This window comes from Pseudorca crassidens, chromosome 6, assembly GCF_039906515.1.
Source record: "Pseudorca crassidens isolate mPseCra1 chromosome 6, mPseCra1.hap1, whole genome shotgun sequence".
Lineage (NCBI taxonomy): Eukaryota > Metazoa > Chordata > Mammalia > Artiodactyla > Delphinidae > Pseudorca > Pseudorca crassidens.
The window spans coordinates 94,714,068-94,732,346 of record NC_090301.1 but is presented as its reverse complement, the minus strand read 5'-3'; the positions used below and the strand labels follow the sequence as shown (position 1 = coordinate 94,732,346).

Below are 18,279 nucleotides of genomic sequence, written 5' to 3'. Positions count from 1 at the left end.
TGCTGTGCCCCAGGGCCTTAGCACGTGCCTGGCACATAGTAGGAACCATGAGTGAATAGCAGCAGTGTCCCCTCCACCCTGACTCTGTCTAGTACAGTTACTGCTGAGGCTAGTTTGAAAATCACAGTGGGAACTCCCTGGCGGTCCAGTGGTTAGGGCTCTGCACTTCCAGTGCAAGGGGCTCAGGTTCGATCCCTGGTCGGGGAACTAAGATCCTGCAAGCCAAGGAGTGCGGCCAAAAAAAAACAAAAAGAAAATCACAGTAATGTTTTTAGTGAGACAGGAAACAAGAAGAGATTCCCTATGGACTTGGTGTCCAGGTGGCTCCAAGTAGCTATTATGCACGATCCTGACGTGGGAACCGTTGTTTCTTCTGGAAAGCAGCTGAAGCGTGTTTAGTTGTGGCTTGTGGAAGGTCTCCTTACTAGATGTGTGACCTTGGGCAAGTCACTGATGTTTTAAAAGACTGCCTCCTCTTTTGTCCAATAGAGGATATAATATCACTGACCTCATAGGCTTGTTGACCTCATAGGATTGCACGTGACCGAGCTTATCAAAGCACTTAGCTTAGTAACATGCGTTCGTTATTATGGGTTATCGCTAACCCTGGCCTACACGGACCCGCAGTAGTTACCACCCAACCAGAATTGTCCATGTAGAGCTGACATTGTTTATTCATTTGAACACAGGGCTTCAGGAACCTGTTTATATAGCTGCTTTTAGGGTTTACAGGGGACGGGGCACGACCAGACAGGAGAAGAAATAAGCTGTGGACTGGAGGAGGGCAGGCTCGCCACCCACTGCTAATGAAACAAGATGCCCAGGGCTTGTGCACCAGAATCCCCTGGGCTGCGGTGCCAGCACCGATGCTGGGCTCCACCCCAGCCGGGCTTGAGACCTGCTGCTCTGAACTCCAGGGAGGTGCTGTTCGGCTCTTCCCTGGATCCCTTTCCAAAGGTGTGTTAGCTCCAGAGTGACCTTGGCATCATAGAAACGGGACACGTGATTGTCATTCTCCTCCTGTTCAAAAGATAAAGCTTGTCCTTTGTGGTGTGGGATAAGTGAGGCGTGGCCGAGCTCCCTTCGTCTCTGAAGTGGGCCCCATTGGGGCACAGTTTCTGGTGTGGGTAGTCAGCAGGGAGGGCTGCGCTACGGCTGCCCTTTCCCGACAGGGAAGATGCCCTGGAGTCAGTGGGGACTACGGGTGTCAGTGGACTTGACCTTTCAGAGCCTGAGTCCTTTTCTACCCAGAGGGCTAGGTCGGCTTGAGTCCTATTCCATGCAGCTGGCGAAGCGTTAGGAAGATGGAGAGAGCAGCCCAAGAACTCCGTCTGGATGTTTACAGATTCCGTAAAGCAGTTCACTATCCTCCACAGGCCTAGATAGGATTCTTTCTCAGATTCTGCTCCCTAGAAGTTCCTTGAAATACTAGGGAGCCTTCCCCCAGCACAGGAATAGCATTTACTTCTAGGTACAAGTTCAAGTCAAAGCTTAATTCCGTACAGCTAACCCAGGAGAGCACGGCAGCCAGTGCCTCTGAGCTGCTCTTTCACTGGGTGATGATTGTTCCCTTTGTGACCTGGACGGCCTGTGACAGCTGCAGGGGGAAGGGCATATTTGTGAGTTTAGGGGACGGTGAGTTGTCCACCGGGGGGGCTTGAAGAACCCAGCTGAGATGAGGCAGTGAGGGTCAGTGACTGAGATGCTTCTTGGGAGGGGGGAGGGGACATCAGGCTACCTGTGGCCAGTATCCTTGAGTTCCGAGGGTAGAATACACAGTACTGATTGCATTTTCAGGTAGCATTTCGTGCCTTTGTGATTGTCAGAATGATGTGAACGTTTATAGAAAATTCAGAGCTTCTGGAATATGAGGCTGTCGAAAACCTGGGACCCTCCAGGCACTTTTCCTGGGCTGGCTTCTTTTTTCTCCCCATGTGAAAGGAAAAAAAAAAATTCATTTTCAGTTCCAGCAGCTGTTTGAGTCACTGTTTCAAAGCTGTTCAACACACGATAAAAGATATTGTCCGTAAAATGCGCAAGGGCAGAGATGATCCCAAGTCCAGCTTTGCATTCTTACAAATAAAGAGATAAAACACTCTTTACCCCCAAACCAGGTAAATTTGATTTCTCTCCATCCTTTATTTAAATGCAGATATATATGTGTGTGTATGCTCATTTTTAAAAACTGGAATATTTTACATAGAGCTTTTTGAACTCATCTTTATTTTATTTCCCTGTCCATTATATATTTTTTTAATGGCCATACACTTTTCCTTTTTCATCCAACCATTCAATAAACATTTATTGAGCTCCTGAGGTCAATAGCTTGTGGCAGTAAACAGAGATGACAGAACAGACCTGCTCTCTGGCCTCCAGTCTAGCGATTTATTCCATTTTAGGAATAGATGGACACCATATGATGTAACCTTTTTGTTGGGTATTTGGGTAGTGTCCACTGCTTATCTATAATAAATAGCACTGTTCTCTTTTATAACTAACACTGTCTCGAATGTCCTTGTACATAATGAATGGACTGTATTTTGGTCATTACTCTAACCGTATTATCTTTCTGTGGAAAGGTCATTTTAAAATTAATTTTCAAACATGTAACTGATGAAACTTGACATTCCTGGCAGTCAGTGGGAATGAGAGTTTGGGGTTAATTCTTTTTTCATTAGCGCCTTCCTTTCTCATTAGCGCCTTCCTTTCTCATTAGCGCCCTGTCTTTTGCTGGCTTCTCTGGAGCAGCAAGTGAATCTGCTCTGTGGTCCTGCTGTTCCAGCTCTGCTCTGGACTGGGGGGCGGGGAAACACGGCCATGGTAGAGAAGGAATTGCATTAGGAACAAACACAGATGTAAATGATCTCTGGCAGTTCCGCTGTAAGTCCTTGCTTATTGCTTCTGTGCCAGTGAATCGTGGCGGCTGTATCTTAAATGTAGTTCTTGATTGTGTGTGCCCAGAATCCTTGACATGCAGGTTCTGAAAGTTCCGACTGAGCAGCTTGAGGATGGGACCTGGTACCTCTGACTCCACAGCCAAGCCTGATGGACAGCAGGCTGGAGAACCACTGCTTTGGGAAGCGTGTCCCAGGGGAATGGGGTGGGACCAGCCTTGAGGCACTGCCCTCAAGCACTGACCTTTCTCAGTTGACTTGCTGATCTGGGCAATCAGGGTTTACCACCCAGTCTCACAGTGTTAGCTGATAGACTTATAAACTGACAGACCTTTTTCCACCAGCAGGACCCCCCTTTCTCCTGATATTTCATCTCCTTGGACTCCAGCTACGGGGGAAGGTGTAGCTGGCAGTGATATCTCCTTGACTGTCCTGCTCAAGGATGCGGCAGCATCTTCCAGCCCCTCTTATCCTTAATGTCATGGCTTTCAGGAAATGAAAATTTACAGAAGCTGCCAGAGCACCTGTTCTGAGATTTTGTTGATCTCACCCTTTATCAGAGAACTCCTGGCATGATAGAAACGAAAAGCTTCCTTTCCCCAGAGGGACATTTTAAATGTTTTTACCTACTTTGATCTCATCTTTATCACGGACAGTAAGTTTTCGGAATGCAGAATTGCAGTAGTAATGTTGGGATTAAATTTTTATTACTGAGGCTTTGAAGCACAAACAAAATTTTAAAAGCCTGTTAGTAATTGGGAATTGTAATCCTGCTGAGGATACAGTTTATGGCTGTAATAACTTTAAAACACAATGATAAATATGAAAATATTATACTAGAATTTGGAGGAATGTTTTCATCTTCATTTCTTTATTAAACTGTATAGAAATTATTCTTGGGTGTTCAGTCTTATCAAATATATGGGTTAACATTAAGACGAAAATATACAAAAATACTCTGGCATTAGTTTAAAATTGCAGTAAAACTCTTAACAATTTTTGCAGGTTTAGCTGTGAAATACAAAGGTGAGAAACAATTTCATCACTTAGAAAGGTATAGTTTATTTAGCCTTCTTTGTGGGAAGACTAAATGTAGTTCATTTAGTTGTTGGTTCATTCATTCACTCACTTATTCATTTAGGTAACACACACTTACTGATTACTGTGTCAGGCACTGTGCCAGTTGGTAAGGATACAAAGATGGGCTTGGGATCATCTTTGCCCTTGTGTGTTTTATTGACACAGTATCTTTTATCTTGTGTTGGACTGCCTTGAAATTGTGACTCAAATAGCTGCTTGAGTTGAAAATGAACTTTTTTTTTTCCCATATTAGGAGAGAAACCATGCCTACTCAGGTAGAGTGTCTAGAGAGGCTAAGGTTTTGATAGTCTTCCATTTTCATTTTAAGGGAGACGATATAGAAAGATAAGTTCTTCATTACGTTATAGTGTTGGAGCTGCTCACGGCACAGTGGTATCACGAGTCTTGAGGGTGGCTGGGATATGGTTTAACAGAAACACGTGGCAGAAGCTCAGGAGTTAATCCCTGCTAAGTGTGTTCAGAAGTAGCAGGTCAGAGATGCTTGCTGGCCGGCAGGTCCATAGTGGTCCTCAAGAGGCATTGTAGCATAGAGGGTAAGAGCTGTTGGGTCTGGAACCCGATTATCTGGGTTTGGACACTGGATCTGCAGACGCGTGGGACAAACTAGTTAACCTCTGGGTACTGTGGTTTACCCATTTGTGAAATGGAGATGGGAATGACAACACGTTTCTCATATTGTCTTGGCAGGATCAAGTGAGTTAATCCACGGAAAGTGCTTAGGACAGTAGCTGACACATAGGGCTCAGTAAATAGTGACGCTGGTGGTGCTGCTGGAGGAGCAGCGGCAGCACTAGTAGCAGTGGCAACAATGCAGTAATAATAGTAGCAATAGTAGTAGCAGCAGCAGTAGCAACCTTAGCGATAGTAGCAGCAGTGGTAGTATTGGGGCAATAGTGGTGACGGTGACCATCAACACCTTATCATCATCATGAATTCCTTTATTCGTACCATGTCACAGTCACAAAAGGTCCATCTATGTAGGGGGGATCAACAAGAGATAGGGGGTCACATTTATTGATGGACTGTATCTTTTTTTTTTTTTTTTTGTGGTACCCGGGCCTCTCACCGTTGCGGCCTCTCCCGTTGTGGAGCACAGGCTCCGGACGCGCAGGCTCAGCGGCCATGGCTCACGGGCCTAGCTGCTCCGCGGCACGTGGGATCTTCCCGGACCGGGGCACGAACCCGTGTCCCCTGCATCGGCAGGCGGACTCTCAACCACCGCGCCACCAGGGAAGCCCGATGGACTGTATTTTAAGAATCAAGGAAGAATGTCTTCTTAACACTGATGTGACAACTTTGTATTCTACCTAAGCTGTGTGCCATCAGTGACTATCACCAAAAATTGTGGGTTGGGGACTCTGTCCAGTAGTCCTGTTACCTTTTAACAAAAGGGCAAAAGGTTACCAGCCCTTAAGAGACCTGCAGCATGGGCTAGGCTGCTGTCCGCTCCCACCTTCCCTCATTGTAGTTCCCATCATAGTTGTAGCAGTGCCACCATGGAAGTCACACAGAATGCCAGTTTAGTGACTGTGTTCTTACACTTCATTCCCTCTCCCGTAACCCTTCTGTCCGGATTCTCTCTGGACATCTCCACAGAAGGGCAGCGGGGAAGACAAGCGTTGGGGGAGTGTGCTTAATTCAGTGGTTCTCAAATGGGGTGCAGTCTGGAGGCATTTCTGATTGTCACATGGGGGGATTGCTACTGTCATTTAATGGCTGGAGTCCAGGGATGCTGCCAAACACCTTAAATGCATAGGACAGCCTCTCCCATCCCCTGCCTCCCCCCCCCCCCCCCCCCCCGCCCCAGGGCAAAGAATTATCTGGTCCCAAGTGTCAATTGTGTCAAAGTTGAGAAAGCCTGAGTTAACCCAAACTGGAGGGTCAGGGCCTCTGCGTCTGGCTGATGACAATTGCTGGTAAGAGTTAAATGCCATTTTTACATGTGGACTCCTTGGCTGATAATTCAGGCTCTGGGCAAAGAGGCTGGAGATGGGGGAGATTGATATCGTTTATCTGAGGAGTGGTTTCTTTACAGTGAATACAGCCCCCGAGTGGCACCATTGCCCCCGTCTGTGTGACTGTCCTCTGGCAATCTTCAGAGCTCTGGAGAAGGGGGCAGTGCTTTAGATTCAGTGTAAGAGCAGAGCCGGTGGCTGACTCCTGCTGTCCACGCCAGCCAATGATGTGTCAGGGACAGGCTGTGAGTCATGCTGACTGTGGGACTGCAGCCCCTGGAGGAGAATGATCTCATGACCCTTTGGATAAAACGGTAAAGCTTTGCATCACTCAGGGAGAGATTTCTCCAGGAAGGATGAGAGCATTTTCCAAAGGTTTTATTTTTTTATTTATCTATGTAACAGACAGTTATGTAGTGCTTATTGTGTGCCAGGCAGTGTTCAAAACATATTAACTCATTAAGTCCTCATTACAACCCCGAAGAGGTAGGCTTATTCTTTCAACTCGTACAAATAAGGATGCAAAAATGGAGAGAGACGACTCAAACCTAGGAAGTGATTAGAGTCTAATAAGCCCTTAATCGTTATGCTGTGGATGAAAGTCACTGAATTTCATGCTTGGTTTCTTTTTTCAGCCAGGCTCTCGACTTCTGGCTGGTCACACTGAGATGTCAGGGAATTAGGCAGACCTGAGTCGAGTCTGCGTTGCGCTTTTGTATCTCTTTAACCCTGAGCATATTACTTTCTGTCTGTGAACCTCAGTTTTCTCTTCTGTGAAATGAAGTCATACCTGCTTCATGGAGAATGTGAAGATAAATGGAATTCCTTATAAGTGTGCATGGCACGTGATAGGCGTTCAGGAACTGTTAGTTCCCTTCTAACCTTCTTTGTTAGAATCATATTTTTAGCCAATTGCTCTAATGTTATGGCCAGCTTGTCTTACTACCTGTGGGTAAGGTACACACTGAAGAGCAAAAAATAGACCTGGTCGGATGTTTGTTAGAGTGAGTGAATGAACAGTCTGCTACAGATCTTAACGTGGTGAAGAAGTCTGATGTTTGGTGTTGGGTGTGGTGGAACGATTGAGATTATGCTAATAAGCACATAGAACCAGACTTTCAGGATGAAGATGTGGGTTCTGTTTCTGTTCGTAGTTTTTAGTCAGCTTCGGTGAAGCGTCTGTAAACCACCAAGCATGCAAAATTTCATGTCAGTTACACACACACCTTTGTTTCTGTTCAGATGAGTGTCTCTCTTGGACCTGGCAAAGTAGGAGGCCTGCATGCCTGTTGGTGGAGGGTCATGGGCTGTGCTCTGGGGTTGGTGGATTGATCCAGTGTGTGTTTCTTTCCTGGCCGGATCAGAGCACCTGTTCGGCGCTAGTGTGCTCTGTTCCCAGCAGAATAGAAGGTGACAACTTCCCATTTGTCTCAGTTCAGGACTTTTCTGCATCCTGTTCCCTCCACTTATGTCCTACTCCCTTGGCCCACTCCCAATTCATAAGCGAGTCTGAATTCTGTTCACCTAGATGGCTATCCTGTGGTCCTCCTGCTTTTATCACATGTACAAGTCAGACTATCTTTCTTTGATTATGAGTTTCCACAGGAGAGGGAGCTAACTTAATTTCTCTCTGTGTGTGTAGAATACCTTGTATACAAACTTAGTAAATACTTACGTAGGCACGAAGATAATGTGTCTGTAATTTATCCAGAGAGAAGAACACTTCTCTATAACCCACAGCCAGATACGTAAGAAAGAGAATCAACTCTTAAATGTAAGCACCAGAAAAGAACAGCGTCCCAGCGTCTAGAACAATGCCTGGCACATAGTAGTTGTTTAATAAATATGTCTCGAATGAATGAATGAATCTGGTCTTTATTATAAGTGTCTTCCTAAATTGCATTATAGTTAACTCTAGGTTATCCAGCATGTCTGGAATCTGGAACTATAGCTTTTATTAAGTATTACCATATGTAACCAACAGCAGTAAAGACTTTGCAAAAAATTTGGACATGCGAGAGTCTACAGCACTAAAAAAACTAACAATGAACTTGATCCGGAAGTTACTTCAGGGCCTTGCTACACTTTGGGCTTGTCATTCAGTGTGTCAGTAACCACCATGCTAGAACAAGGAAGAATTTAACAGAGTGTTTTGGTAGGATGCTGAGTAACGGAGTTTTCTCTCTCAACCTAGTAGCCAGGAATAATTTTAATGTTACTTACCGCGAAAGTTGTCTTACAGAGCGAACTGATTTGTTTTGTACTCTTTGGGCCACTTGAATGTGGCCTCCGTCATCTTTAAGAGGTGGTTTGTTAGGACAGGTCTTCAAGTGGTACTTTTTGATTTGCCGCCTTTTGTTCTTCATGTCAGAGAGAGAAACAAAGGGGGGAGAGTGAGCGTGTGCGCACCAGGCAAATGTGCGGGGACCAAAGGATTTTCAAACTATGTACGTTTTCTTTTACAGATTTGAAGAAGACTCTTGCTGTGTTGTTGGATAACATTTTGCAGCGCATTGGCAAGTTAGAGTCAAAGGTGGACAACCTCGTAATCAATGGCACAGGGACGAACTTGACCAACTCCACCACAGCTGTTCCCGGTTTGGTAGCACTTGAGAAAATTAATGTGGCAGGTAAGGACTGCAATTCTATGCCCTGACATGAAGTCAAAGCCTGCTTCGAACTCGGAAGAGAATACAGGAGCACAGTGTTCTTATTGGCATAATATAAATCCCATAAACTTGGTGTGGCCCCTGTAAAGCTCATTTTTAATTTATTTTTGAATAACACGTTCAAGTGCTTTTATAGTCTCTTCATGATGTGTAATATCTGGTGGTCTCCATGGCATATTTCCCATAATGGGCTCCTGGAATTACTTTTTTTTTTTTTTTTTTTTTTGGCGGTACGCGGGCCTCTCACTGTTGTGGCCTCTTCCTCTGCGGAGCACAGGCTCCGGACGCGCAGGCTCAGCGGCCATGGCTCACGGGCCCAGCCGCTCTGCGGCATGTGGGATCCTCCCGGATCGGGGCACGAACCCGTGTCCCCTGCATCGGCAGGCTGACTCTCAACCACTGCGCCACCAGGGAAGCCCTTGAGTGCCCTTTTTGGCTTTTCTTTCCCTCTTTCTTATAGGAAATTCACAGCCTTAAGTAGGAGAGAGATTCTTTTCCTTTCCCACCTCCCAGTGTCAAAACTTTTAATTGTTTCACATCAGGCAAGCTTGTTGTATTACGTTTCTGCTGTGTTCTTTGCCCTTTAGCAAGTTTTAAATTGCAAAATATATTTTTAATAATCCAAAGTATTCCACTAAACAGGTATTAAAAATAACTTTTAATTACAACACAGAGGCAGTGTCATCTAGGCCATAAATCCTGTCTTCCCTTGCAGTTTCCAACAGCTTCTGTAATTAGACAAGAAAACCTCCCACTGTGTTGAGCTACTGATTAATAAATGGAACCCATGCCTCTCCAGCCTCCACTCCTTCACCCCTGTTCCCAGTAGGAGATGCTGTTGAGAAGGTCCTGTCTGATTTCATGGCAGCTCTGCAGGACCCTATATGGGGGGGGGGGGTTGGTGAAGATTGCTCTGCCTCTAACACTGCTGCCTCCCAGCGCCTCTGTCCTGTAGGGCCTGTGTCAACATGTCTGCTGTCATTCTCTTCCTGATAAGGGATCTAGCTGCCTCTGACTGTCTGGTTTGTGTGCCAGGCTCACAGGGAGACTTGGTGCCTGAGCTCCAAGTCTCAGGGTACAAAACTGTGGAATGAAATGGAAGGCAGGTGGTGGCTACTTATTTCAAGTGGGATCCCAGCCCTGTGTATGGAGCTAGTTTACTTGGCTAACATATATCTCCGAGCACATCCTGAAAGTCATTGGCTCTGACTAGGGCTCCTTTAGAGGTGCCACTGGTACTGTGTTTTTACTGATATTTATAGAACCAGAGTATTTTATTTTGTTTCCTTTTGGGAAAAAGGGAGCAAATTTAAAGTTATGCCTTTGATAATTAACCTCATTCTTACTCGTTTGCGGCTCTCGTGTGTGACACACTCCATACCTTCGGGAGTTTTACTTGGCCAATTAGTAATATAATACACATGCTTAGAATAACACCAATTATGGTCGCTCTAAGCAGGGGTGACTGTGGAAGGCTTCTGACATAGTCAGAAGGTAAACTTTGAAGGTGGGTAGGATTGAGGCGATTGAGAAAGAGACAGACTAGAAATGGATTGTGACACAGATAAAAAGTTGTTAGTTTCCTCTCCTTCCTTCCAACTAGCAACCACTCAGTAAATACCAGTACAGTTCCAGAGCCTTGGAGGCACGTGATTTTATTTACTCTTCTCAGCATCTCAGAGACGTGGTTTCACACAGGTTTTGTGACTTTAAGCATTTGGGATGGGGTGAGGCTTTGTTGCTGAGCTCAGCTGAAGACCTCCTCGTGCCAAGTAGAGAAGACATTGTGTTTGCTCCTTCTTTCTTGCTTCCACTTATAAAATCATCCCAAACGGGTGAGCCTAGAAAAAATGTGCAACCATTTTCTTAGATGTTCCCCAAAGAGCTGCCAGTTTCCTGGACTATTTAATATCCTGTCTAATAAGGAAGTTCTTTATGACTGAGGGTCTGTTTCTTTGGCTGACCTGTGTGTTAGAAAACAAAAAACTTGTCCCTCTGTGCGTGTGGGTGCATATGCATTCCCTGCCCAGACACTGCGTTAGTCACAGTGGCTATAGATGTGGAATGAAGAATGCGGGCATCCTCCTTTATTTCCCCCAGAGGTTGGAGGGTCCTTTATATCTTGTCAAATAACCCACATATTTTTTTTTTTTATTTGCCAGGTCTATAGCTTAGGGTGCCAAAAAGAAGGACAAGCACTTAAGTTCCTAGTCCTAGCTCATGGTCAACCCTTTATGGCTTTTTTTTGTCCTTTTCCTGATCCATGGCTGTGCTGGCAGTCCTCACACCCCTCCTGTCATAGCAGGAGTGGCTCTTGAGCTGTGAGAGAGGTCGTTTTAATAGGGTTCCAATCCTAGTTGAGTGAAGTTTTTCTTTCTTCCTTTCTGCATTAAGACATGTGGTAATTGCTAAGAAATGTTCTCCCTGGTGTGACTTTACTGCTTACTCTGGTGTCTTATTGCTAACTGATGTTTCTGACTGCTTACTGTTGTGTCTTACTGCTCACTGATAGTTCTTCTGGTTGGCTATAAACTGCATCTAAATTGGGTACCATAGCAGTTGAAGAAGAATTCTCTAAATATATTTTCTTTTTAGGGATGTGTGTGTGTTTGTGTGTGTGTGTGTGTGTGTCCCCTTTTTCTCTCTTTAGCTGTGTTCTATGTGGCTTTTATTGAAAATGGCTTGTCTTACCAAATTTATTATTGCTCTTGGGCTTTTTTATTATGTGAAAATGAATGTTCTCCTAGATAAATTTAGGTGGAAATGAACTTTATGAAAATCAAGAATCAGATTGAACTGCATGTTTTTTTTAAACATCTTTCTTAGTGTATAATTACTTTACAACGGTGTGTTAGTTTCTGCTGTATAACAAAATGAATCAGCTGTATGTATACATCTAACCCCATATCTCCTCCCTCTAGTGTCTCCCTCCCTCCCACCCTCCCTATCCCACTCCCCTAGGTGGTCACAAAGCACCGAGCTGATCTCCCTGTGCTACGCGGCTGCTTCCCACTAGCTATCTATTTTACATTTGGTAGTGTATATATGTCCATGCCACTCTCTCACTTCGTCCCAGCTTACCCTTCCACCTCCCCATTCTCTACGTCTGCATCTTTATTCCTGTCCTGCCCCTAGGTTCTTCAGAACTATTTATTTATTTATTTATTAGATTCTATATACATATTAGCATACGGTATTTTTCTCTTTCTGACTTACTTCACTCTGTATGACAGACTCTAGGTCCATGCATCTCACTACAAATAACTCAATTTCGTTTCTTTTTATGGCTGAGTAATATTCCGTTGTATATATGTGCCACATCTTCTTTATCCATTCATCTGTTGATGGACACTTAGTTTGCTTCCATGTCCTGGGTATTGTAAATAGAGCTGCAATGAACATTGTGGTACATGTCTTTTTTTGAATTACGGTTTTCTGAGGGTATATGCCCAGTAGTGGGATTGCTGGGTCATATAGTAGTTCTAGTTTTAGTTTCGTAAGGAACCTCCATACTGTTCTCCACAGTGGCTGTATCAATTTACATTCCCACCAACAGTGCAGGAGGATTCTCTTTTCTCCACACCCTCTCCAGCATTTACTATTTGTAGATTTTTTTTTGTTTGTTTTTTTTGTTTTTTTCTGTTTTGCGGTACGCGGGCCTCTCACTGTTGTGGCCTCTCCCATTGTGGAGCACAGGCTCCGGACACTCAGGTTCAGCGGCCATGGCTCCCGGGCCCAGCCGCTCCGCGGCATGTGGGATCTTCCCGGACCGTGGCACAAACCCGTGTCCCCTGCATCGGCAGGTGGACTCTCAGCCACTGCGCCACCAGGGAAGCCCTGTTTGTAGATTTTTTGATGACGGCCATTCTGACTGGTGTGAGGTGATATCTCATTGTAGTTTTGATTTGCATTTCTCTAATGATTAATGATGTTGAGCATTCTTTCATGTGTTTGTTGGCAATCTGTATATCTTCTTTGGAGAAATGTCTGTTTAGGTCTTCAGCCCATTTTTGGATTGGGTTGTTGTTTTTTTTTATATTGAGTTGCATGAGCTGCTTGTCTATTTTGGAGATTAATCCTTTGTCAGTTTCTTTGTTTGCAAATATTTTCTCCCATTCTGAGGGTTGACTTTTCGTCTTGTTTATGGTTTCCTTTGCTGTGCAAAAGCTTTGAAGTTTCATTAAGTCCCATCTGTTTATTTTTGATTTTATTTCCATTTCTCTAGGAGATGGATCAAAAAGGATCTTGCTGTGATTTATGTCAAAGAGTGTTCTTCGTATGTTTTCCTCTAAGAGTTTTATAGTGTCAGGCCTTACATTTAGGTCTTTAATCCATTTTGAATTTATTTTTGTGTATGGTGTTAGGAAGTGTTCTAATTTCATTCTTTTACTCGTAGCTGTCCAGTTTTCCCAGCACCACTTATTGAAGAGGCTGTCTTTTCTCCACTGTATATTCTTGCCTCCTTTATCAAAGATAAGGTGATCATATGTGCATGGGTTTATCTCTGGGCTTTCTATCCTTTTCCATTGATCTATATTTCTGTTTTTGTGCCAGTACCATACTGTCTTGATTACTGTAGCTTTGTAGTATAGTCTGAAGTCAGGGAGCCTGATTCCTCCAGCTCTGTTTTTATTTCTCAAGATTGCTTTGACTGTTCGGTGTCTTTTGTGTTTCCATACATATTGTGAAATTTTTTGTTCTACTTCTGTGAGAAATGCATTTGGTAGTTTGATAGGGATTGCATTGAATCTGTAGATTGCTTTGAGTAGTATAGTCATTTTCACAATGTTGATTCTTCCAATCCAAGAACATGCTATATCTCTCCATCTGTTGGTATCATCTTTAATTTCTTTCATTAATGTCTTATAGTTTTCTGCATACAGGTCTTTTGTCTCCTTCGATAGGTTTATTCCTAGGTATTTTATTCTTTTGTTGCAGTGGTAAATGGGAGTGTTTCCTTAATTTCTCTTTCAGATTTTTCATCATTAGTGTATAGGAATGTAAGAGATTTCTGTGCATTAATTTTGTATCCTGCTACTTTCCCAGATTCATTAATGAGCTCTAGTAGTTTTCTGGTAGCATCTTTAGGATTCTCTATGTATAATATCATGTCATCTGCAAACAGTTGACAGTTTTACTTCTTCTTTTCCAATTTGGTTTCATTTTATTTCTTTTTCTTCTCTGATTGCTGTGGCAAAAACTTCCAAAACTATGTTGAATAATAGCAGTGAGAGTGGGCAACCTTGTCTTGTTCTTGATCTTAGAGGAAATGGTTTCAGTTTTCCACCATTGAGAATGATGTTGGCTGTGGGTTTGTCATATATGGCCTTTATTATGTTGAGGTAAGTTCCTTCTATGCCTACTTTATGGAGAGTGTTTATAATAAATGGGTGTTGAATTTTGTTGAAAGCTTTTTTGCATCTATTGAGATTATCATATGGTTATTCTCCTTCAGTTTTTTAATATGGTGTATCACATTGATTTGCGTATATTGAAGAACCCTTGCATACCTGGGATAAACCCCACTTGATCATGGTGTACGATCCTTTTAATGTGCTGTTGGATTCTGTTTGCTAGTGTTTTATTGAGGATTTTTGCATCTATGTTCATTAGTGATATTGGCCTGTCGCTTTCTTTTTGTGTCACATCTTTGGTTTTGGTATCAGGGTGATGGTGGCCTCGTAGAATGAGTTTGGGAGTGTTCCTCCCTCTGCTATATTTTGGAAGAGTTTGAGAAGGATAGATGTTAGCTCTTCTCTAAATGTTTGATAGAATTTGCCTGTGAAGCCATCTGGTCCTGGGCTTTTGTTTGTTGGAAGATTTTTAATCACAGTTTCAATTTCAGTGCATGAGATTGGTCTGTTTATATTATCTGTTTCTTCTTGATTCAGTCTCAGAAGGTTGTGCGGTTTCTAAGAATTTGTCCTTTTCTTCCAGGTTGTCCATTTTATTGGCATATAGTTGCTTGTAGTAGTCTCTCATGGTCCTTTGTATTTCTGCAGTGTCAGTTGTTACTTCTCCTTTTTCATTTCTAATTCTGTGGATTTGAGTCTTCTCCCTTGTTTTTCTTGATGAGTCTGGCTAATGGTTTATCAGTTTTGTTTATCTTCTCAAAGAACCAGCTTTTAGTTTTATTGATCTTTGCTGTTTTTTCCTTCATTTCTTTTTCATTTATTTCTGATCTGAGCTTTATGATTTCTTCCTTCTGCTCACTTTGGGGTTTTTTTGTTCTTCTTTCTCTAATTGCTTTAGGTGTAAGGTTAGGTTGTTTATTTGAGATGTTTCTTGTTTCTTGAGGTAGGATTGTATTGCTATAAACTACTCTCTTTGAACTACTTTTGCTGTATCCCTTAGGTTTTGGGTCATCATGTGTTCATTGTCATTTGTCTCTATGTATTTTTTGATTTCCTCTTTGATTTCTTCAGTGATCTCTTGGTTCTTTAGTGACATATTGTTTAGCCTCCATGTGTTTGCAGTTCTTACAGTGTTTTTCCTGTAATTGATATCTAGTCTCATAGTGTTGTGTTCGGAAAAGACACTTGATACGATTTCAAGTTTTCAAAGTTTACCAAGGCTTGATTTGTGACCCAATGAACTGCATTTCTGAGTTCTGTTTATCTTACGGAAGAGGACAGTGAATCAAAGAAATGAAAAAAAATAGATTGAAAAGAACAAAAACCACGTTTTAACCAATTATGATTTCTCCAGGCTTAATCCCTGAAGGGACTTGAGTGTGCCTTTTTCAAAATTATTTATTTTCGGAATGATACTTTGATTTTTTTGAAAGACCGATTCTGCTTTTCTCTAGAGTTGTGATATTAAATTATGAAGTGGAGTGAGTAGGATGGCGTCTGCACTTCTTGGCCATGTAATGACATGGGGGAAAGGTAAAAAGCTACAGGTGTGTGATGTGACAGTGCTGGCCTTCTGAGGACTGTTCGTGTCTGCTTTTATCCTCGTTTTGTCCACTGTGTTGTTCAAAGCATGGCTGTTGAAGGTGTTTAATAAATACTGTCCACATGGGTTGGATTATGCTGGAGGTGGGTGGCATTTGGTTTCACTTCTGCAAGGGTTTCTCCTTGTTGCTCCTCTTTTCTATTTATATGTATGAGGATTTGCTTGGAAGTGGGACTTGGCATTCGTGTTCCTTTCTCGGACTTGAGCAGCAGACACTGCCTAAGAAATAGGAGTTTTTGTCGGTCGTGACTGAGCTTCCCACGGATGATTTGGTGCTGTGGAGCCTTCCTAGAATGTGGTGGTTCCAACTGTAGATTGTAATATTTGAGGGGAATGGGGATATTGTGCAGCTCTCTGTGGTGTGGGGGAGGGGAGGGAGGAACGTGGGCACACGTGTGTTTGCAAATTTATTGGTTTATACTCTCAAGAACTTGTTGTTGCCGTTCAGCAGCAGCTGAATAACTGGCCAACGCTGATGGCTCGCTCCAAGGCTGAACATCGTGATAGCACCGCCTTCTGTTTTGATTGCTTACAATGGCAAGGTGAATTGGGAAACAGAGTCACAATTGCGAGGTGAATTGGGAAACAGAGCACAACCCAAGAGGATGCTTTCTGTTGCTGAGTTCAAATTGAACATTAGGCAGCCCTGCATTTTCCACACGTCAGTTTCAGCATGTAACATATTCTCGTATTTGGGGTTGAAGTGCAGTGTATTTGAACTTGGGTGTTGTTCTCAATAAAAGAACCATAATTGTTATTCTTAGCATTGGAAAATTGATAATGAAAAATGTCCCTGCTGAGTCCCAGGGCCTGTATTTGGAAGTGCAGTTTCCCCCCCTTTGGGGCTGCTAATGGACCTTGAAATGAAGTTGCACCTGTTCTGTTTTCTTGCTTGTGTCCTCAAGTTTTCAGATGTGTTGGTGTGGCACCTGAAGTGTCCCAGCCCCACCCAGGCAGGAGCTTAGCAGGTGACTTTCCCAGGATCAGGTATTGGCCTGTCAGTGGCACCCCAGATGCTGCCCGAGAGAAAGGAGAGAGGTGAGACTGCAGGGGGCTTTTCTTTATTATTATTATTAATCTGAGTAAGAAACAAATGAGTTCCTTCTATCTACGTGTCCCTTTCTGTTTCATTCTTTGCAAAGGCAGCAATAAGTATTTGGCTGCTTGTGAGAAACAGTCCCTTTGGTATCTTCACAGAAAATGTATGCCATTGTTGGTGTGGTTTTCACTTTATGTGGTCAAGGGCACAGAAGGAGGAAGAGGAAGAAAATCCAGTTCAGAGGAGTGGTGCTGACCTGTGTGCCTGCGTATTTATAGCATTGAATCTCAACTGCCTGCAATTTTGCCAGCCAGGCAACGCTTGGCAATATCTGGAGACATTTTTTGGTTGTCACAACTGAGGAGGTGCTAGTGACATCTACTAGATAGAGGCCAGGGATGCCGCTAAACGGCTTGCAGTGCACAGGCCAGCCCCACAGCAGAGAATTATCTAGCCCCAAATGTCAGTTGCGCGCAGTGGTTCAGAAACCCTGATCTATAAGGTATTGTTGGAAACTGGTTTTCCCACTTATGATCAGTGTAGAATGATGTTTGAGACATTGAGGCTTCCTTATCAGCCAGCTGGGACCTTCAGTCTCCTTCCCCCTTCCGAGCAAGGCAGTTTGCAAACCTCCCAGTCATCACCGCTTCTGGCTTTGCAACTGGTCTTTGAAAGCTTTAAGAGATTTTATAAACTCCCAGAACGCTCTTCTGGAGTTCTGACCTTAAGAAACCTCTTTCCTGGACACAAACCAGTAAAATTTTGGCAATCTGCATTTTACTCTGGCTTATATAGAAGGTAATTATTTCTTTTCATGAAAGAGCCACTAATTCAGAATAATGATGGCAAAGTAGTTGGAGAGAGTGGATTTAAATTACCAGAATGTTTTAGAAGAAATTCCATTTTATTAATTTTTAAGCAGAGTATTTAATTATCGAGATATGAGCAAGTAAATAAGTTAAGGAAAATGAGAGGTCCCCAAAGATCTACTTCACAGTGTGAAATACCCTCCAGACCTTATCTGGAGCAACATCAAAGGAGATGAGACTGGAAATGTGGGTTGGGGGATCTGTGAAGAGTTTTCAGTGTAACACTAAGGAGTTTCTATTTTGTTCTGTAGGCAGTGACAGCTGATGAGGGTTTGAAGCAGGAGGATGATTAGATGAGGTCTGTATTTTCAGAGAAAAATTAATGGCCATGTGGACGCAGGTTGCTTGCGAAGGGGGTCACACTGAGCCAGATGAGAGTTTAATTGACTCGTGTAGAAGGATTGAAAGACATGTGCGTGAGGCCAGGGAGAAGGGGAGGATTTGAGACCCACGTGGGTGGAGCTCATGTGACGGGGATGCTGGTGGACCGTGGGAGGGGGCGAGGGAGGAGCCGTCATATGATTCCCAAGGATGGAGCTTGAAGGATGACTGGGGTGGGGCATTTATGGAGGAAACAAGCCAGCAAAGGCAGGAGTTGGGGAGGACACTAGCCATGTGTTAATGTGGATTTAGGGAGTGTAAATTGCCTTGCCGCAAGTCATTTGTTTAGGAATATCAGTTTCAAGGAAGTTGGAACGTTGATTCTCAGGAGATGAGGGACAGTGAAAGGCACTGTTTGTAGAGCTACGCTGCCCAGGTTCACATCCAGGCTCCACCACTTCATACCTGTGTGAC

General features: G+C 43.5%; 1 protein-coding gene across 4 annotated transcripts in view; it reads left to right on the top strand.

The window, feature by feature from the left end:
• The window catches only part of MGAT5 (alpha-1,6-mannosylglycoprotein 6-beta-N-acetylglucosaminyltransferase), a 367,372-nt gene that overhangs the window by 145,494 nt on the left and 203,599 nt on the right, over nt 1-18,279 (top strand). For all 4 annotated transcript variants that reach the window (XM_067742121.1, XM_067742120.1, XM_067742119.1 and 1 more), the window contains exon 4: nt 8,416-8,580. In XM_067742121.1, coding sequence (XP_067598222.1) covers nt 8,416-8,580 — 165 coding nt within the window. The remainder of the gene's footprint in view (nt 1-8,415; nt 8,581-18,279) is intronic.